Below are 22,060 nucleotides of genomic sequence, written 5' to 3' on the forward strand. Positions count from 1 at the left end.
AAGTCCAATTCTAGTTTATATACTGAATGTTTGCTCATAGTTAGGAGTCTTGGTTGAAGGATTCAAGTCCCCTGCAGTCTCTACACTTGACTTGATTAGGGTTGTCGGGTCGGCTTTCGACAAGAGTGCACGCGATCGCGGGGGATAGAATATGAAAGAAAGAGGAAACACTTCCGCCACTAATCACGAACAATAATAACAGCAATAATAATGATAAATGGGATCCATAAATCAATAAATCAAGAGAGGACCATCATCATGGTTCTCTCCCATTCACGAAAAACAAACAAACGGGATAAAAAGGCGAAAAAAAAGGAATGATTTTAGTTGGTAGGGTTGCCGAGGGCCTCGATGGCAGTTTCTCTGGGAGCCTTGATGGAAGTTGCTCTGAGAAATTGGTGGTGGTATACTGTTGCTGCTAATGCCCCCACAAATGGTCCAAACCAGAAGATCCACTGCTCATGAACATCCACATTCGCAAACATCAATTAATACTAGCCTAAAATCACTATCTCTTGGCGATAATATCAAATCCAAATGCGCTTGTTTTAGCTAGCTCCTGATGTGTGTTATTCATGCAGTAAAGCTTGGTTTAAGGAAGGGGAGAGAGAGGGAGAGGGGCTTTACTTGGTCATCCCAGACTTTGTGGTTGTTGTAGATAACAGCGGCACCAAAGCTCCTAGCCGGGTTGATGCCGGTGCCGGTGATGGGGATGGTGGCCAGGTGAACCATGAACACTGCAAAGCCAATTGTCAATGGAGCCAAAACCTGTACACCCAAACGCAAACCCCATCTCATCAGAAAAGCTAATTTATTCATCAAACGTACAGCTTGGAAGGAAGGGCATAGTTGTTTGTAGTAGCAGCAGCAACTAGTAAGCAGTACGTACGGGCACATGACAGTCGCAAGATCTCCTCTTTGGGTCAGTGGCCGAGAACACAGTATAAACCAGCACGAAAGTGCCGATGATCTCAGCACCCAGGGCCGTACCCATGCCATAGCCCGGAGCCACCGAGTTTGCACCACCTCCGTGCAAGTCGTAGTAGGGCTTCATGAATGCCTTCACCAATCCTACACCACAGATCGCGCCCAAGCACTGGGCGATCATGTACGACACTGCCCTGATCAAGCTCACCTTCTTTGCCAAAAATCGCCCCAATGTCACCGCCGGGTTGATGTGCCCACCTGTGTCGAACAACGAGAAACATTACAGAAAACACATAAACCCCTGAAGACCATAGCATGAAATAACTAGAGGGACTGAACATGTGAAAGTCCTATAACACACCAGATATGCCAGCAGTGCAATAAACGAGGATGAAAATCATGCCGCCGAAGGCCCAGGCAATGCCTAAGACACCGACGCTGTCGCAAGGCTCGGCCTGCTTCTTATGGCCGATAATGGTGACGATGGTGACGTAGAGGAAGAGGAGAGTGGCCACGAACTCCGCGATGAGGGCTCGGTAGAAGGACGGGAGCTTGAGCTCGGCCATATCGAGGAGAGAGGCTGGTGGCCGGTCCGTGCAGTCCTCCCCGTGGTGGTGGTGGGTCAGTCCTTCCTCCGGCATCTTCTTCCTTCTTCGAGGAGAATCGGTTTCTAGCAGCAGCAGCAACAACAGCAACGTCAGCAGCAACAAGAGCGTGTTTGCTTCTTGTCTTCTCTTTCCCTGCTCTATCTCTTCTCTCTCCGTTGAAGCCCCCTTTGAATTTTATATTCACTAGTTTAGGGTCGTCTTGCAAGAAGTTCCCAAAAATTCCTATTGCCTACTTCGATCAAAAGGAGATATTCTAATATTTCTTATAATCCTATTTCCTATTCAGATTCGATTTTTTCAATTATCATTTAAAATTTAAATCATGACAATATACAAATTAATTGCCCCCACCCCAAGTTTGCTTTTAATAAACTGATATTTTCCAACTTGGTATTTCCTGAATTAAAACTTTGAATCTTATGATGTGCATGAGCTTGCCTGAATTTTCTTTCATCTCAACTGAAAAAATCTAAAGTGTGAACCTTTGCGCCTTTTGCAATAGACCTACAACCATATAGACCTTTTAGCTTTTGTGTCCATCAAATTAGTAAGAATTAATCACATTCAGTAATTTAGATGGACCTGAAACCGAAAAACAAAAAGCTTGGTTTGTGCATGCATTAATTCCATGCAATTTTTTCTTTTAGATTGAATAGACAATTTGTTTTGTTCAATTCAATGTCTAAAGAAATGGTTCATTGAATTTTGTTTGTTGAATGTTCAATCCGAACTCTTTTTGACCAATTTTATCTTTGAACTATGATGCTCTTTTATTTTTGTTCGTATTGATCTTTAAAATTGAAATACGTATAAAACAGGTGATTTGGTTGAATTAAGTTGTATTTCCTTCTTAGCAATAAAAGGTAAAATTAATAGATCTTTTTTAAGTAAGTAAACTCCAAACTATACTATCAGTAACCTCACTAACTCAGTAAATTAAGTTAGGAAACAAGTTTCAACCAAAAAAACAAAAAGTTAGGAAACAAGCCAAAACACGGCAGAAAAGTCCAAAAAATACATCGAATAAATCATATCACTCAGCATTTTTAGGAGATACATGCTAATGCAATCAAATATGTTCAGGCGTTATCAAAAAGACATCAAGGCGTGCTCGACCGAGTCCTTCGAAGTTTGGTTGGTGATGGCAAATAGCTTTATCGAGCTCGAGCCGGCCCGTCTTCTCAACCATTGGGCATTGTTTGATGAGGTCATTCATCTATAATTTTATATTCACTAGATTTCACCTCTGTTGGTCACTTTAGAAATGACATCTCCAACTTCGATACTAAGCAATTATATGAAGCTTTTTGTTGTTTGGCCCGAGTTTAGCCTGCCTTACATACTTTCTGCTCTACTCCAGGCTATTGGGTTTCTGCTCTGTTCTTGGAAGATTGAGAGAGCCTATGAAGATCTTCCCCTTTCCAGCAAATTTAATCCAGGCTATGGACATTGCACAAGCCTTAAGTCTCGACATCACAAGAAAATTTACTTGGAAGGCCCAGATGCTTGTCAAACTTTCCTGCAATATGATGTCGTAAAAACAAGTGTGAAAAAAATGTACAACATACATACAAACTTAAAGCAACATTTACATAACTAAATAGCATGCATATAATGAATTATCAATATGATAAAAAGAAAAAGTCATGATATTGCTTTTCAGTTACCAGACAGCATTGTGTCGAATTCAATAAAGTGGTGTTTTTTTTCACACCGCAATTGCAAGTATTGACATTTTAGTTTGGATTGTTGTTATATAAATAGCATTGATAATTCGATACCCAAAAAAATAGCATTGACAATTCTTTTAGCTTGCATTGTTACAAGTGGATATCAGAATAATCTTCTTTCTATGGTAAAATGAAGTAATTAATGCATCGCATTTTTAACACTTCACTTAATTTTTGATGCAAATCATTTGACTGGAGTTGATTCAATGTCTGAAGAGCATTGTTTTATTGAATAACTAAGAAAAAACGCATCGAATGGTATCTAAATGGACAGACTCACTATTGAACATACAAATTCCTTCTTATCTTGCACCAACCAAGTTGAATAACAATATTAATATGCTTAGATATAATTTGAGTGGTAAGTAAAACCTACTTCACATATTTATAAAAGATAGCTCTCCCTCATCATTTAATAGGAATAGATCTGTATTAAATGAATTATTGGATGAGAATAATATGCTTAGGTATATTTTGGGCGATAAGTAAAACCCATTTAACATTTTTGTTAACGTAGCTACTCCTTGTTATTTAAGAGGTATGGCATGCATTTATGTTTAAGTATTATATAAAGTTATATTTAATCTACATGAACTAAGACTGCACGTTTCAGCTCCATTGAATAAAATAAATATTTGAATCAACACACATTACAAATTATAAGTGTTTAAGGATGATTGCAATAGCTAAACTAAACCAAGCAAAACAAATTTGCTGGAAAAATTGAAAATTTTGATTTATTAGTTTGGCTTTGGGTTGATTAAGAAATTGCGAAATCAATATATTTGATTAAATGATTAATCGCTACTTCACAATTAAGTAGAGAGAAGAGTGGTGGTCTCATTCGAAATAACAAAAGGACAGAAACTTGGTAGAGAAGAGCGCAGTGGCTTCAAGCTAAGCATGGACTGGTTGAGGGAGGTCCCAAACTCTATGTCCATTTCCAAATCTGTCCCGAACAATGGCAAGCACCTTGGGGATGAGGTCAAGGGAGGAACAGTTTCCATCTTAAAAAGGGAGCAAAGAAGACAAGAAAATCTGGGCATATCAAGCCATAGGATTCTTGGCCAAGTGGGGAGGGAGATTTTTAAGTATAGAATCATTGTCAAAGGCAAAGAGAGCTCGAAAAAGGAAAAGGATAGAGCTTTTCTTCACGGCCAAGAAAGGGAGAAATACAGAGAGAGAGAGAGAGAGAGAGAGAGAGAGAGAGAGAGAGAGAGAGAGAGAGAGAGAGAGAGAGAGAGAGAGAGAGAGAGAGAGAGAGGCGGGGTTAATGGTCGGTAAGCAAAAGAGAGAGGAAACTTTAATAAAGAAAAACAAGAAGAATACTGAGAAGTGGTGGGCAAAAGAAAAGAAAAGAATAAGAAGGAGGTGTGAAGAGAAAAAAAAACAGAGAAGGAAAAGATGAGACTCCTTGGACTGTAAGTTTGTTTCATTCGCTTTCGGAGCATCTACGTTTCCTCCAAGTTCGCTTTTCCTTTTGCACTTTAATTTTCAGGAGTTTACTCCTCACAGTTACATGTCTCCATCATTTCAATTTCTAAATCAAAAATGAAATCAAGAGCTTAAATATATTTAACAAACATACCTTTTCTGATGGAAAATAAATTAATGAAAGAAAAAGGAAAATTTATTGGTGCGATTGGGGTTGCCCGCTGGTTCCATTATATAAATCAAACCACAGGAGAATGGCAACAAGAAGGCAATTCCTGTTTCTGAGAGGCATTCTGGCTTTTTTCTCCGTTAGACTTAAAAGCAAAAATCGAGGGCAGAGTCAGTGATGTCGAAACGTGATAGAAAGATTGACTGAATAAGAAAATTCGACAGAAGACAATTCGTCCTCCAAGTATGATTATCAAATCAAAAATATCCAAAGTCTGCTTAAAGGAAACCCTAAAACAAGCTTATATATCCCCAAACCTAGCCCTACTAGGATTAGTAAACATCAAAACGTAAAATTACGAAACTACACTTTACTAAATTAACCCATAAAAAATACTAAAAAAAAAAACCATCTAAATGACCCCGAATCGCAAAAATCCATTGTTAATCACAGCCAATGGCCGTGAGTATTGATCAACACGCCGTTTCGCTTCAGCCCACCAAATTTGAGCTCAATCCGAGATCGTTGACTTCAAGCCCGTCAGTTCGTCTAGTTGTATAATGGGTCCACCGATCCCCTAGATGCATCATCCTCCCCTGCTAGAGAAAGATTTGTCCTCGAATCTACTTCGCCTTCATTGTCATCGTCAATCTCCTCAGGATCTTCTTCCTCTTCAGCGTAGTAAGGTGACAAATATGCTACGTTAAAAGTTCCAGATACATTATATTTACCCGGCAGTTCGACCTTGTAAGCATTGTCACTAATTCGCTCCAAAACTCTGAAGGGTCCATCAGCTCTAGGTTGAAGCTTGCCAAACCTACCTGCTGGAAATCGTTCTTTCCTAAGGTGAATCCAAACTATATCACCTTCCTTGAAGACGACTCTTTTCTTGCGTATATCCACGCGCTGCTTATACTTCATGTTCTGCTTGTTGATCTGATTATGGACCTGGGAATGCAGCTCTTTGATATGCTTTGCATGTTCTTCAGCTTCTGAACTAAATTGTTTGAGAATTGGTATCGCTGTGAGATCCAATGGAGTAATTGGATTACGCCCATAAACCACCTCAAAAGGAGTCTTGCCTGTAGTTCGGTTCTCTGATCTATTATATGCAAATTCCGCCTGAGGCAATGCCAAGTCCCACTGTCGCGGATTATCTCCAATCAAACTCCGTAGCAAATTCCCTAAGCTTCGATTGACAACTTCTGTTTGACCATCAGTCTGAGGATGATGAGATGAACTAAACTTCAAACTTGTACCCATGTACCTCCAAAGAGTGCGCCATAAGTGACTCACAAACTTCACATCACGATATGAGGTTATGGACTTAGGAATTCCATGCAGCTTAACAATCTCCTGCAGAAATAATCGAGCAACCTGCGAAGCATCATAGGACTTGCTACATGGGACAAAGTGGGCCATCTTCAAGAACCTATCGACAACCACCATTATTGAATCCTTACTCCGCTGCGTTCTTGGCGAACCCAAGACAAAGTCAAGACTGACATCCTCTCACGGTGCAACTGGAACAGGTAGAGGCATATACAATCCTGCATTAGTACTCTTGGTCTTTGCCACATGACATACCCTGCACCTCTCTATAAAACGTGTCACGTCACGCTCCATCCGAGGCCAATAAAAATGTTCACTCAACAAGGCCTTCATCTTATCCACGCCAAAGTGCCCAGCTAAACCGCCTGCATGTCCCTCAATAATAATAGATTCCCTCAAAGAACATTGAAGAATGCACAATCTGTTACCTTTAAATAGGTAACCCTTCACGATATGTAATTGTTGAAAAGGCTCCGCTTTGCTCTTCGTCCAGATATCCCCAAAATGAGGATCATCAACATATAAATCTTTAAAAGTATCAAAGCCTAGAACTTTTACCTGCATCGTAGACAGCAAAGAGTGATTTCTGCTCAATGCATCTGCCACACTATTTAGCACTCCTGTTTTATGCTTAATGGAAAAACTGAAAACTTGAAGGAACTCCACCCACTTTGCATGCCTTGCGTTCAATTTGTGCTGCCCATTGATGTATTTCAAGGCTTCACGATCAGAAAATAAGATAAACTCTTTCGAAATAAGATAGTGCCTCTAATGCTCCAAACTCCTCACAATAGCATAAAATTCTTTATCATAAGTTGAATATTTCCTTTTCGCCTCGTTCAATTTCTAACTAAAGAATGCTACAGGTTTACATTTTTGACTTAGGACACCCCTAATACTAACACCTGAAGCATCACAATGCACCTCAAAAATCTCATTAAAGTCAGGAAGCACGACAACAGGTGCTTCAGTCACCTTCTTCTTTAATAATTGAAAGGTAGCTTCTGCCTCCTTAGTCCACACAAATTTACTTCCTTTCAGACAATCCATCAGAGGTGCAATAATAGTATTGAAATCCCGAACAAATCTCCGATAAAAAGACACAAGCCCATGAAAGCTATGTACCTCATGAATATTTTTCGGAATCTCCCAATTTGTAATAGCCTCAACCTTAGCTGGGTCCATATGAATGCCCTCCTTAGTTACTATATATCCCAAAAAGGTCACACGATCAGTCAAGAAGTGACACTTCTTGGTATTAGCATATAATTTCTGCTCCCTCAATGTCTCGAACACCCTTCTCAAATGCTGCAAGTATTGATCAGTCGATGCACTATAAACCAAAATATCATCGAAATATACGATGACAAACTGGCCAATAAAAGGACGAAACACCTGATTCATCAGTCTCATAAAGGTGCTCGGTGCGTTAGATAACCCGAAAGGCATCACCATCCACTCATACAGACCATCTCGAGTTTTAAAAGCGGTCTTCCACTCATCTCCAGGGCGCACCCTAATCTGATGATATCTACTCCTCAAGTCTATCTTCGAAAAGATAGTCGCTCCATATAGTTGATCAATTAAATCATCAAATCTTGGGATAGGAAAGCGATACCTGATCGTGATGTTGTTAACAGCTCTGCTATCCACGCACATTCTCCACGACCCGTCTTTCTTAGGAACCAACAAAGCTGGCACTGCACAAGGGCTTATGGCCGAGCCACGATTCATTATCTACCTCAGCAATATTTAAAACCCGACGCACAACTAAAGACTCACCATAATCGGCATAGACAATGTCCTCCGGATCTGGATCCGCATCTGCTTGCTCTCCATCAGATTCATCATAAGTTGGGTCTTCATCAAAAGTTGGATTATCTACAAGTGTCACAAACTGTCGGTTCGGACAATCAGCAGCAAAATACCCGAGTCCTTGACCCTTAAAACATCGCTTGCCTGTGGCTCCTCCCCTGCTAGATCCAGCACTACCCTACTCTCCTTTTGTTGCAGATTTTGAATCAGCGCCCTTAACTGCTGCCGGGGTTGAAGAACTTCCTGCTTTCCCTCAGGACTCTTTATCTGACCACTTGGAACTGCTGCCTGACCACTTGGAACTGCTGCTAGACCACTTGGACTTACTGCTCTTTCTTTTAAACTGCCCCTCCACCTTTAGGGCTAGTCTGCACACATCCTCATATGTCCAATACTGCTGTAATTGGACAACATCAGAGATATCATATCGCAGCCCTACGAGATATCGTGCAATTGTCTGCTCGTCTTCCTCCGCCACATCACAACGCATCCGCAAGCGATCAAATTCTTCTATAAATTCCTCAACTGTTTTATCACCTTACTTGACGTTATGATACTCGATAAACGCCTCTTGCCTATAATGGGTTGTCACGTCCTGAACCCCATTGAGCACACGACATCCCTTTTAGGTCGAATTAGTGCGACTTCCCAGGAAACGTCGTCGACCCAAATGAACCCATCAGAGTTTAATCACGGCGGAAACATCAAACACCCAAACAATGATTTACCAGGGGTACTAGGGAGAACAAATTGCCAAACCACCAAATCTTATACTATACCTCGATTTAAACACAATATCCATTTACAACATAAACTTATGCCACAACCGCCAATTTACAAACCACAAAGCAAATATATGCACATTGAACTACTAAACTGCAAACCACCGATATCACAAAAGATTAGTAGCCTGGGTAACGCTACACCAAAATGGGAAACTTCTAGACTCTTCCTCAGCTCTAAAACTAATCCCTACACCCTTTGCTGGCGTCCACTCTGACTCACTCTCTTCGGAATCCTCACCAGGCACAGGCTCATCCAACGACTCCGAATCAGCCTCAATCTCGATCGGGAACTCTACCACATCATGATTAGTATGCATAAAATCCCAAAATGCTGCAGCGGCGGCGGCGGAAGGTTCATGGCTCGGGCGGGTGTTCTGAAATGGTTTGGTTGATACAACCATGAGACATTTCTCAATAAGTTGACAGCCTAAACCCCACTTAAGCTACCACGTATTTCTAGACGAAACATGCATAACGCAAACAACCAATCGTACTAACAATCACATGCGATCCTACCTGGGATCCATTATGCACATCTCTGCATGTCAGACAATAATACAGCCAATTCATTTATAACCATAATCATCCAGCACCATATCATGCGAGGCAAACCACACTTGCACACTAACTCACGCCATGCGTCAACTTTCACAAGTCTCGCGCATCAAATCGAGTCCAGCTTATTCTCAACTTTCCATCTCTACTGTGCCCGCGTAAAACGCATCAGGCTAACGGTCTTCTGACCTTGTCAAGCATCGTCACCCCATCGGGCCGGGCATCGTCACCTCGTCAGGGACTGCATCGTCCCGCGTAAACGAACACGCCTCAGGACAGATCCTACATTCTCAACTTTCCTTCTCTACCGCGCCCGCGTAAAATGCATCAGGCTAACGGTCTTCTGACCTCGTCAGGTATCGTCACCCCGTCGGGCCAAGCATCGTCACCTCGTCAGAGACAGCATCGTCCCGGGTAAACGAACACGCCTCAGGACGGAACCTACCCCGCGTAAACGAGCACGCTTCAGGGTACCACTTTTCCAACCATTCCAATCATCTCGTATCATCGTACCACACGAGCCACGCGGCCACACATATCACACAGCCACACAATCACATGCCCCACATACATTTCACCATCACACAATCACACCACACGGTCACACATACTCGAACATTAATTAAACGCACCAAATTCAACCATTTCAATTCAGCCCCTAGAACATGCTAACACACATTCAGGCATCAATTCCCGTCACGAGGTCAGCAACTAGTCAACCTCGACACCCCCACCATTCCGCTCATAAAATGAACATCCATAGAATCAGGGTAAATCTGGGCGGTTTACACAGTAACCGAAATCCCACCAAAATAAATAGTAAATGAACTCCAAAAATTCTAAATTTTGGATATATCATAAAAAACATCTTGATAAACATTTCTTATGAAGAGTACGAAATCCGGTTCAATCTGTAACCATGCCTTTTTGTCCCTCGAAGTCAGACCAGAATCAGTTCGCTCTAACAGACTATTTTGTCCTCAAAATACATTTCTTTCAACACCCAAATCACCTTGAAAAGCTTTGAAATTTTTATATGCCATAGAAATGAAAGTCTTCAACAACTTTTGTGAGGGAAGTTTATTGAAAATAGATTTGGAAAATTTTATAAAAATTCGGAAAAACAAGAAGGTCGGGATGAATAGTGTTCCGGGCAGTTTTAATACGGTCTGAAAATGGGTTTTCGTGCAACCCAAATGGCCTCCAAAAATTACAAATTTAAAATATGATATACTTCAGGATGTGGGGAAAAACTTTCGTGAACGACACCACCCCTGATTCGGCCTCCAAAAATCTCTACAAAAATAGTAAACCGGGAGGGTACAAAAAACACAATTTCGAGATTCACCCAAACTTCAAGGATCCGAGTCCTCGTTGATACCCACCGAACTTCAGCCCTCAAAATTCATTCCACAAGGTTCAAACTACCATGCCACAACCATCGTGTAACATGCCATTTTTCACCACAAAAACCATAGCACAACGATCACGGCATTACACGGCAATTTCATACAATTAATTGCCGAATCAAACTATCCAATCTACGCGCCAAACAGAAATCACAGCATCCAATCCAGCCAATCACAGCCCTTATTTGGCCTCTAATTTAACACCAAAATACCACAATTTCATCCCTACGCCCCCTCATCCAAATCAGCCCCTAAAACTGACTAAACCGTGTCTAAACTAGTCCGTTAATACCCGATATCTTAACTAGGGTTTAGATTGCAACTTACTTGGAATCCTAAGTGTGTCCAAGTAAGAGAGAGAGGGTGGTAAGCCAGCGGTCACGCGGCGGCTAAACGGCGGCTACGGCGGTAGGCAAATGGCTACCTTGAGCGGACGACAGATGAACGGCAATCGGCGTGGCAAGCTAGCCACTCTCACGGCCAAGGAAAGGAGGAGGGGGAACCGGCCAAGAGGAGAGGAAGAGAGGGGGAGATGTGAGAAATGGAGGGACAGAGAGAAAGAGAGAGAAAAAGAAAGAAAAACTAGCCAAAGTCTACCCCAGGGGAAATTACCATCTTGCCCTCCTCTCTACTTTTCAATCAACGGCCGAGATTCGTTCTTATCCTGAGATCAACGGTCAAGATCAAATCTTTTCCAAAAATATCCAAGGGCAATTTGGAAATTTCACAAAATTCCAAGGGAAAAATTGTCCATTTCTAAAGTTAGGGCCAAATGACCAAAATGCCCTTCTCCTTTAACAATTGTCCTTAATAAACTCTTAAGGGTAAAACGATCATTTTCCATTCTTTGCTGAAATTTAATTTTACTGAAGGATTCGGGAAAATCCAAGACTGAACATGCTAATAACAACGTCGTCCAAATGTCATGTCATGACTTCCTAAATTTTCAATACCCAAATTGGTCTCTTATTTAATAACTGAATTTTAAATAACGTAACTTGAGCGCGTCTCGGACTAACGGGCGGCTTTTAGAGAAATTCGTATATTCGACCCGTGACTGATACTAAATCAAGTCACGTGCAAGTTCGTTCGGATCATGACGACCTCGGTTGTCAATATAATCGCGAGGATCGATCGCTAGTTCCGACGAGCGCGATCGTTCGGTATAGGTTCTGGATCGTTCGTCAACTCACCTCATGGTCAAACGGAATCACCCGTGATCCACTCATATGACAATGACGAACCGGCCCATAACTATCCTAAGATCGGCCTACATTGGCTCAAAATGTCACATCGACGATTCTATGGTCGAAAGTCAGTTCACGACCGAATTTCTTTAGTCGCATGAATTTAAATCCCTAATTAGCCATTCCCTAACGGTTAGTATCCCAGGAATGGCCAGTTCCGAGCGAGACCTAGCTACAAGTACATTCATAAAACCACTCATTTCATAAATCCCAAATGGGCAAATTTCAGGATGTCACATGGGTAGGCAAAATTTTTTTTTGCAATAACTTTTTCATCTTCTCCCAGCGATCCACCTTCGGTTTCCCCTCTCTAGCGCATTGCTTTTTCACGTGTTCCCACCAAATCGAAGCATGTTTTCGCAGCTTAATAGCCACTAACTTCACTTTTTGCCGCTCAGTTAGGTCGTTAAGATAAAAAAAATCCTTTCTACCGTATGCAACCAATCAATAAACTCATCAGGATGAGCCTTACCATTAAACTCGGGAATCTCGATCTTCATTCCGAAATTTTGAGAAGAGCGCTGATTTCCAGGTCGTACTCCTCGATTCCGCCCCTGGTTCAGAACCCCGAAAGGGTTTACGTCCTCCTCTTCATCATCGGATGGATCCTCAGATTCTGCTTCTTCTTCGGATTGAACGCCCAATCTCACCTCCACAAGTTGTCGCTCCAAATCCTGGATTCGTCTTCTTTGTTCTTCAATTTTTACGTCTTGCAAATTTCTTAGACGCGGTTGGTCGTCTGCTTCAGGAACGCCTCCACGCCCCCGGCCACCACGAGCCCGCCGTCCACGACCGCGATTCTATTCAGCCATTGATTCAAGCAACCTGTGCTCTGATACCAATTGATGCCGAAACGCAATAGAAAGATTGACTGAACAAGAAAATTCGACAGAAGACAATTCGTCCTCCGAGTATGATTATCAAATCAAAAATATCCAAAGTCTGCTTAAAGGAAACCCTAAAACAAGCTTATATATCCCCAAACCTAGCCCTACTAGGATTAGTAAACATCAAAACGTAAAATTACGAAACTACCCTTCACTAAATTAACCCATAAAAAATACTAAAAAAAAGAAAAACCCATCTAAACGACCCCGAATCGCGAAAATCCATCGTTACTCATGGCCAACGGCCATGTGTATTGATCAGCACGCCGTTTCGCTTCAGCCCACCAAATTTGAGCTCAATCCGAGATCGTTGACTTCGAGCCCGTCAGTTTATCTAGTCGCATAACGGGTCCACCGATACCCTAGGTGCATCAGTCAGAGCAAAGCCAAAATGCATCGTCTCATTTTTGGACATTCTTTCGCCGTGCTTGTGGCACCGATCCTTCTCTCCAGGCTCACGTTCTATTTTCTCAATAAGAAGAAAGCTCGTGTGTGTGGAAATGCAAAAGATGTTGATACTGGCGCTTTTGGTTCAATGCCTGCGCTGACAGAAACTAATTCCGATGGATCTAGTTCATCTCCAAAAAAAATTGATAACGTTGCATCTAGTTTGTCTTCGATAGAAATTAACAACGGTGCATCTAGTTCATTGACCACGTCAACTGGAAATTGCTACGAGGTGTTCTTAAGCTTCAGAGGCCCAGATACTCGAAAAACTTCACCGATCACCTCTACAATGGGCTCCTCGGTGCCGGAATTGATGTTTTTAGAGACAATGATGAGCTCCGCCAAGATGAGAACATTAGACCAGAGCTTTTGGCAGCCATCACAAAAAGTAAGATCCTCATCCCCATTCTCTCCCAGAATTATGGTACAAGCGGTTGGTGCCTGGATGAACTGGTTCAAATAATGGAGTGCAAGAATAATAACGAGCACATAGTATTGCCTATATTCTACAAAGTGAAACCAGCTGACATGCGTTATCAAACTGGGAGTTTTGGAGATGCATTTCATGAGCGTGAGAGGCGTTTGCGTGAGAGGTCTTCTTTCCAACCCAACGATTTTGGGGAAATGGAAGAAAGCACTTGATGGAATCAGCACCTTGAAAGGATATGAAGCCGATGGGTCAAATTTTTCACCAAATTCTCTACTTTCTTTTAATATTTTTGGGTGTTTACTGGTTATTATTCTCACTTGCTTCATTTTCGTTCTTATATAAACAGTAAGATCTTGTTGGCCGTAAGACCCTCCTATGCATGAGCTCTATAAGTTATTCTTTTTTTTTTTAGTTTTTTGCTTTAATGATATTGACCAATCTAATTATAGATTTTATTGTTGTGACTCCATTCGCTTGGAAATTAAGAGTTTTCGAATGAATTTTTACTCTTATATCCAAAGATTTTGTCACATCGTGCCATTTTTTTTCATGTTTATAGTGTACTCTATCTTAATCTTCGTCACAAACTTTTCCAATTACATTATTATTTTAGATTAATAGTACAACTTATTGGTGGTTTTTATTTAAATCTCATAACATCGTATACGGTGCATGGTGATTGCCAAATCCATAATTCTTTATCTTCCAAAGTTACATTTATTAAATCATTAATGTTGTTGATTAGTTTCTATTAAAATTATTTTTACAAAAGAAATGTTTCATTGGTTATATATGATGATGGTAAATATAAAAAAGGAAAAAAGGATTATTTTTATTATATGTTTGTTTAAATAATTTTCAATGCATTTTCCTATGTTCAACAAGTAATTTCTATCTCGTGCACCTGCATATATTGAAGCAATGTTCTTATTTTGGGTAAAATTATTCTTCTACTTCCCTATAAAATCAATATTAGATCAATTAAAATCACAAAACATAGATACTCAAAAGGAAATAAAGTACAACCTGTTATCATCCCTAGAGTCGATGAAAACTGATAAGAACACCAATCCAAAATGATACTAAATTCACAAGCGAGTAGAAACTTGCAAGCAGGTAGAATTGTGCAAACAAGGAGAAATCCCCTCAATTGCATTCAGGTAGTTCACAATATCACACTCTGAACAACTTTTCGGATTGGTATTACAGGACCTGAAATCCTCTTGCATCAAAAGTTATGATCTGTTTATTGAATGATGGCTGACTCTCATACTAGGTTGGCTTATTGGACTTTTGCTTATTTAAATGCTCTAAAAAATTTTCAAAGTCACGTCAAGGTCGTCCCTAATATCTTTAATAAACAACAAGTTTAAAATTTGGTTCAAATCCATAATATATACAATATTCAAGATTCATAAGCGATACCCTCAAGTTTTTTTGGCTTAATAAATTGTGTTGGAGTAATAGTGGAATGGGCAACATCATGTGAAGCAACCACCACCATTTCCCACTTTAATTTTAGCATATATGATAATATATGGGGGTGTGTGACAAAAACGATTCTTAAAGTTTTTCAATCTATCTCAGATTATTATTGTGTTCTCAATAGCTAAACAATATAAAATTAACGTTGCCACATATTTGAACTCTTGTCACATTTGACAGGTATGAAGCAGAATTGGTGAAATTGGTTGTCCGAAAAGCATTGAGTGAATTGAAGAAAAAGTTTGAGTTGGTTATTTCTGAGAATTTGGTTGGCATTGATAGTCATGTGAAGAAGGTTGTGGAATTTGTGGATGATAAATCTCATGCCACCCTATTTATTGGCATCCACGGAATGGGAGGCATTGGTAAGACTACTCTTGCTAAAGCCATCTACAACAAGCTCTCCAATCAATTTGAGCATCATAGCTTCATTGCTGATATAAGGGAATCGTGGAAGTGTGGCATTCATTACTTGCAGAATCAGTTAATCTATGATATATTGAAGCAAGAAAATGAAGTTCATAATGAGGGTGAAGGGACTCCGTTCATCTCCTCCAAGTTTAAAGGTAAAAAGGTCCTTGTTCTTCTTGATGATGTGGATATTGTCCTGCAGTTGAAATGTTTGGCTGGTAATTGTGATTGGTTTTCTTCGGGAAGTGGGATGATTATTATCACTAGAAACAAGAGTATTCTTGAAGAAGTTGGGGTGGACTATGCCTATGACCATAAGGAACTGGATAGAGATCAATCTTTGATTCTGTTTAGCAAACATGCGTTTCGAAAGGACTCTCCTCTAAAGGAATTTAAGGACCTCACTCAGGAAGTTGTGTCCATCACCGGAGGACTTCCCTTATCCCTTGAGGTTTTAGGTTCATTATTGTGCGGAAAAAAGCTACCGTTCTGGAGAGGTACAATAGACAAGTTAAAAAAAGTGCCTCCTAAGGAAGTGCGAGAAAAGTTAAGGATAAGTTATGAAGCATTAGACTATGAACAAAAACAAATATTTTTGGATATCACTTGCTTTTTCATTGGCACTGACAAGAGAATCGCATCCTACATGTGAGAAGCCTGTAGCTTTTTCCCTGATGAGGGAATTGAAGTATTGAGATTCACGTCATTAATAAAAATTGGAGATAATCATGATCTCCGAATGCATGACCAACTGAGAGATCTTGGTAGGGAAATAGTTTGCGAGGAAAATCAGCGGGAGCCTCAAAACCGTAGCAGGTTATGGGACTTTGAGGAAGTCTAGAAAGTGCTAAAGGAAAATAAGGTAACCGTTTCTTTCTTTTGCTCACTTAGTCCATGTTCTACTGTTAAGAGTAATGTTGGTCCACTACTTAGTGCTTGCTCTAGTGAACAGAGAACCTTCTACTATTATTGGCCTCGAATGTGTTATTGAAGTGATTATAAAGTGGGGAGGTTGCTCTCTCTTAGTAAGTATAGTAGTATTATCTGAGATTTTTCTTAAAGTGTATATTACAAAATTATCTCTAAGAATGAGATACTTTGAAATGTTTTAGATAATTGATAGGGGCATTCAATGTTGGTAAGATCTAGAATTTACGTCTTCGACACATGCGATAAATAACTTGACTATGCTACTATAAATCGTAACTACTTAGGATATATAAATCATTAATATCTAGATGTTAAATTGATATTATAGGACTAAGATGCCTGCATTTCTCGTGAGATTTGAGTCATTATTCCATAACGGAGAACGAAAGGGATACTTATTTTATGTAATATTACGTTTGGAATTCCATTTACCAATATTCAAGGATTGATTTAAGACTTACCGAATAAGATAGGAACAGAAATTCCTTATATAGTTATTGGGGTTTGTTTATTATATTTATTATACTTGAGTTACTCAGTTATTTATGATTATGATTATATCAGATTGTAATCTATAGTTAAACTTAAATTAATGATAAAATAATAAGCTATAGAGAATATTAATATAACTAATAAGTTATTTATGATTATGAATATATCAAAATGTAATCTATTGCTTAACTAAAATTTATGATAAACTAATAATTTGTATAGAATATTAGTATAACTAATATTATTGTCATAGTTATTTATAATTAGAAAATAATTAGTTAACAATATTTCAAGTTACTATTAGTAAAATAATAAGTACATAATATATTAATATAACTACTATCACAATATTCAGTTTCTTGCAATTAGTTTTTACTCCGATGGAAGATAAGAGTATATGTTTTTTTTTATTAATGGCGTGAGTAGCACAATCATGTAATATACACGAAATTAGTATGAAATTATAGAGAGAAAAATATATATTTATATTAGAATTGATCAAATCAAAATTTTGGTTTTGCACATTGCAATTTGATCAAATTTCGTGCACTGCAGGCATGTCCCAACTAGCATGGTAATGAAGCTACAGTACCGGAAAGAAGAAGATTACAACTTGTAAAGTTTTTACTCTATATGAGCCATTACGTCATAATTCTTTTTAAGACCCGAATGCTAATGGCCAAATTTATAATGGAAGTTGACATCCTTCACTTTGTTGGCCTTTATAAATATTGTTTATTGGCGTAAAGAATTGACGTCTCCACATTCCTAGTCTCTTGAACTCATTAATGCACGTCAGTAGCAATATTAGCTGGAGATAGCATTAATGGACATTGATTCTTGCTTATAGGGAACATAAAAGATTGAGGCGATTATTTTGAGTAAAGGCAGCTTAGAAGGCTCCGACAAAATGGCTGAGCGAGATGGCGACATTTACACAGCAAAACAATTCAAGAATTTGACGAATCTAAGATTCCTTCGTATCGAAGGGGCACATATTAGTGGAGATTTTAAGGACTCAATTGAGGAGTTAAAATGGCTCCAATGGCAATATTGTCCCGTGAATTTTGAAGTAAAAAATTTTCACTTAAAGAAATTAGATGTACTCGAATTGCCGAATAGCGAGATAAATGAGAAATGGAAAGGATGGAGTTCTTTCATGGTAAGAACAAGTTTTTCTTTTTTTTTGTCCCTTTTACGTGTTCTTTTGAATCATTATCACTCCAGACTAATCCCTTGACAGTCATTATTATTTTTATTTTACCAGATGGCAGAGAGGCTCAAATATCTCAGCCTCGCGGGTTGTGAATTATTGCAAAATACGATCTTCCTCTCCGCTTTTAAGCATTTGGAGGTTCTCATCCTCAAAGAGTGTTACCGACTGCACCAGATCAATCCTTCAATTGGAGATATGAAGGCCCTCCTTCGCTTGGACTTGGGCAGGTGTTGGTTCCTTAGAAAGCTTCCAGCAGAAATAGAGTCTCTGGAAAATTTAGAGATTCTGGATATTTCTGGAACCCGTATAGAAGAATTACCCAAGGGTATTGGGAGGCTGAGAAAGCTCTGAGAGTTACGCGCTTCAAATTGCAAGAATCTGAAAGGGGAATTGCCAGAGAGCATGTGCAATCTTTCTTCCCTACAACGCCTTGATTTTCTTCTCTGCGTACAGCTCCAATTGTTGCCGGACAACCTTCCTTCTAGCTTAACAGATTTGAGGGTCACCTGTGGAAGCCGCAAATTGCCCTCACTTTCCCACCTAACCCATCTCAAGTGACTACAAGTTGCTTGCTGCAAAGTTCTGGAGTGCATCGAAGTGCTTCCATCAACACTATTGAAGAATTCAGAATGCTCCCAACCGACAGACATTGAAGAATCAGAATTACCACAATCCCTAAACACTCCCTTCGAGTTGGAAATCTTGGAAGTTTGGCGCTATGGATCTATTAAAACAGTGGACGTTTCACAGTTTATCCATCTAAGGACATTATACGTCTCTGATTGCGAGAATCTAGTTGAAGTTTGAGGTCTTGAACTTGACAAATTGATATATTTGGAAAGCTTGACTGTCTTAGAGTGCGATTCAATTGAGAGGCTGCTCCTTCCAAAATCCAAGAGCCTGAAGAAATTAGATGTTGGATCGTGCAAGAAATTAGCCGAAATTCAAGGCCTCGATAGGTTGGAGTTTTTGGAAAGCTTGGATGTCTCTGAGAGCGATTCAATTAAAAGGCTAGACCTTCCAAAATCCTGGAGGCTGAAGATATTAGACGCTGATGCATGCAAAAACTTAGCCGAAATTCAAGGCCTCGATAGGTTGGAGTTTTTGGAAGAACTGAGGATCGGTGGATGCAAGTCACTCAAAACAATTCCAGAATTATCTGGAGTGCGGATTTACCGAAATTACGAGTAAAAGACAATTGGATATCCATTTTGGTCAGCCGTGTGAGTAATATACTGGAAATGGTCCACATTTTCTAACTAAGGGTACATAAAGCAGGTAAGTTACCTTTGCTCTTTTGAGATCTACCGCCTAATTTTCATTTGTATTTCCTGGTTGACAGTGTCATGATTGTATCCTTACTTGGATTCAAGGTATTTGGGGGAGATGTTCATGGAAGTCAATGTGTGCTTTGGCAATATGATTCTGCTTATCATGCCAGCAATGGAAATAGAAGAAAAGGCTTTCTAAGTGCATCATTTGTCATTAGTCTTCGGGTAGGATCCTTCATCCTATGCAGAAAAATAAAGATTCTCGACGTTTGATTGATTCTGGAATGTTGGAGGTACTGAATAAAAACTGATGTATACAGGTATCTGATAGCATGCCAAAGGTTATCGTATAGGCCGAGAAATGCTAAATGAAGGACCCTATATGGAAGTCCTTCTAATGTGAGGTTTTAGTTTGCTTTGCACTCATCATGCAGTTCGTGACTGCATGTTTCTAAGGTACCCTTACGAGTGAATTTACGGTGCAAAAGGAGCATGTTGACAGGGCATCCCTTAGTATGCATACGCTACTGACTTGGGTTAAAATTTGTCCAACCATTATGTACCACACATTTTACGCTTGCATTGTCTCTGAATCAAATCCGCCTGCAAACTGCATAAGGATAGAAATGAAACAGACATCATTCTTCCAAAGAATGCATCTTGATGTTTGTAGAGTTGGTAAAATCATCTGTCATATGCCTGAACTTTTGAGCCAAGCAAGACATTAACTAGAACGTCTTTTGACATAATCAACTGTACTGTGAAATAATCCCTTATATTGTGCATAAGCTCTTGTTAGTGCATTTACTTGCTGAAAATAAAAACAGAGGAAGCAATTCCATAAGTTTCCTGATGAAACTTTCGGTATTCTATATGCCATTTGAAAACTGTGTTGCATTAATTCAAATGCATGAATAGTACATAATGATGAGGAAAAGAATCATACCATGTCCCACAAAAGCAAGCAACTTGAGTTGAATTCACTATTCTAATTTTGATCAAGGCTTCTGTGGTTGATGATGCTAGATGCCCCATTTGTTGGATCCAAAGCGTTCAAAAAGCATATTGAGTTTGACAAATAGAGATTCGTAAACTTCAGAGTATTATTTGTAGTTCGGTGATCTTAGTTGCTGGATTGATTTCATCTGACTCACTGGCAGGATTTGGTTATCATTCCACTGCTTGATGTAAATGCTGTAATATCCAAGAGAACTTTCGCAAGGCATTTCTAAAAGGAATTGAAATCATCAAAGGATCAGGAGCTCGATGTTCCAGGAACTTCTCCAAACCCTGACAATGCATCCTTGGAATGGTAAAGGTTGTTAGCATGTTATCATCCCACATTGCTCGGATTATATTTGATAGAAGCTTTGTGGAGCTGAAAGTGTTAGCCTCCACTCCTGTAATCAAGTATGTATGTAAGTCTGTCTGTCTCTCTTATTTTTTCTCCCACTTGTTTCTCTTCTAAGATATTCTCCGCATACTCTCGGACTCGCTGGCTTCTTAGGTTTGGCTCCCATTCGGCATTCTTTTGCGACCTAATGGGCGGTCAACTCGATTGTTCTGACTCGGTTTTATGAAGTTACTTGATTTCCAATTGGCAGGTGAAGATTGTGGAGTGAAACCCGGAGAAGGATTTGCTGGCGATGGATATGGAGGACTCGAAGGTGGTGCTTCATCACTTCAATTGGCAGAGGCTGTGAACAGTCTCTCCTGGTAATTGTTTTGACTAGAGAAAGTTCTCTTTTTTGTTCAATGTGTTCGTTTCTTCAACCATGGCTTGGTGCGCCATTTGAGTCATTTACTTTATCTCATTTTACTTCTTTCTCATTTCCTAAATGTGCTATGCTCCCTTTTCGCGAGAGGAACCACTGTAATTGTCACATCCTGATTTTTGGGCCTGGGAAGCAGCAGGCAAATTGTAGTATCCTCAATTTCAGTCCCTGGTAAAATGGCTATGGTTTAAGTTTGGTGGTTTTCCAATTGGGACTAAATTGTTTTCTCTTGTTTTGGAAAACCCAGTTTCGGATCCTTTGTAACCCTTCATTTTGTTATTTTTGGGGAGATTTTTGTGATCCGAATTTTCAAACACTTTCTTCTTCAAAGTTGTTCCAAACATCTTGAAGTTTTACATACTTTAATTTAAGAATTTTTGGAGTTGATATAAGTGGAACGATAGCCTGATTTTCGGACCGTGTGAAACTTCCCAGAACGGATATTTCGGTGATGTTCACACCGTCTTTATTTTCTACGAGCTTTTCTGGGCCGATTTTGGAAAAGTTTCCTTCACAACAGTTGTTTAGAACTTCCTTTTCTATAACGTGTATAAATTTGGGAATTTTCCGAGATGATTTGGATTCTGGACAGAGCATACTTTGAGAAACAAGAATGCTGTTCTAGCGAACTGTTTTTAGTCTATATTTGAGCTACTAAAAATGGTGTTTACATAGAGATTCAGATTTCATGTTCTCCACAAAAAA

General features: G+C 39.6%; 1 protein-coding gene and 2 pseudogenes across 1 annotated transcript; 2 read left to right on the forward strand and 1 right to left on the reverse strand.

Annotated features, from left to right (window-relative positions):
• Positions 1-323: 323 nt before the first annotated feature.
• Positions 324-1,568, reverse strand: LOC115693499 (aquaporin PIP2-7-like). Its single transcript, XM_030620518.2, has 4 exons — positions 1,289-1,568; positions 890-1,185; positions 628-768; positions 324-455 (listed from the first exon to the last, which is right to left on the reverse strand). The coding sequence occupies exons 1-4, from the start codon at positions 1,566-1,568 to the stop codon at positions 324-326; spliced, it is 849 nt and encodes a 282-aa protein (XP_030476378.2).
• An 11,710-nt stretch (positions 1,569-13,278) lies between these two features.
• On the forward strand, positions 13,279-15,877 carry LOC115693491 (disease resistance protein RUN1-like; annotated as a pseudogene).
• A 48-nt stretch (positions 15,878-15,925) lies between these two features.
• On the forward strand, positions 15,926-20,814 carry LOC115693486 (uncharacterized; annotated as a pseudogene).
• The last annotated feature ends 1,246 nt before the right edge of the window (positions 20,815-22,060 follow it).

The sequence above is a fragment of the Syzygium oleosum genome, unplaced genomic scaffold (assembly GCF_021117445.2).
Source record: "Syzygium oleosum isolate NSW1041296 unplaced genomic scaffold, Sole_v2.1 Sole_v2.11, whole genome shotgun sequence".
Classification (NCBI taxonomy): domain Eukaryota; kingdom Viridiplantae; phylum Streptophyta; class Magnoliopsida; order Myrtales; family Myrtaceae; genus Syzygium; species Syzygium oleosum.

What these genes read in the sequence shown, in the direction of transcription:
- LOC115693499 (XM_030620518.2), bottom strand. Translation starts at nt 1,568, where the DNA reads ATGCCGGAGGAAGGACTGACCCACCACCACCACGGGGAGGACTGCACG. An exon ending in CTTGCGACTGTCATGTGCCC is followed by an intron (nt 769 to 889) that starts GTACGTACTGCT and finishes TTGGGTGTACAG; the next exon opens with GTTTTGGCTCCATTGACAAT. An exon ending in ACAAAGTCTGGGATGACCAA is followed by an intron (nt 456 to 627) that starts GTAAAGCCCCTC and finishes GTTCATGAGCAG; the next exon opens with TGGATCTTCTGGTTTGGACC.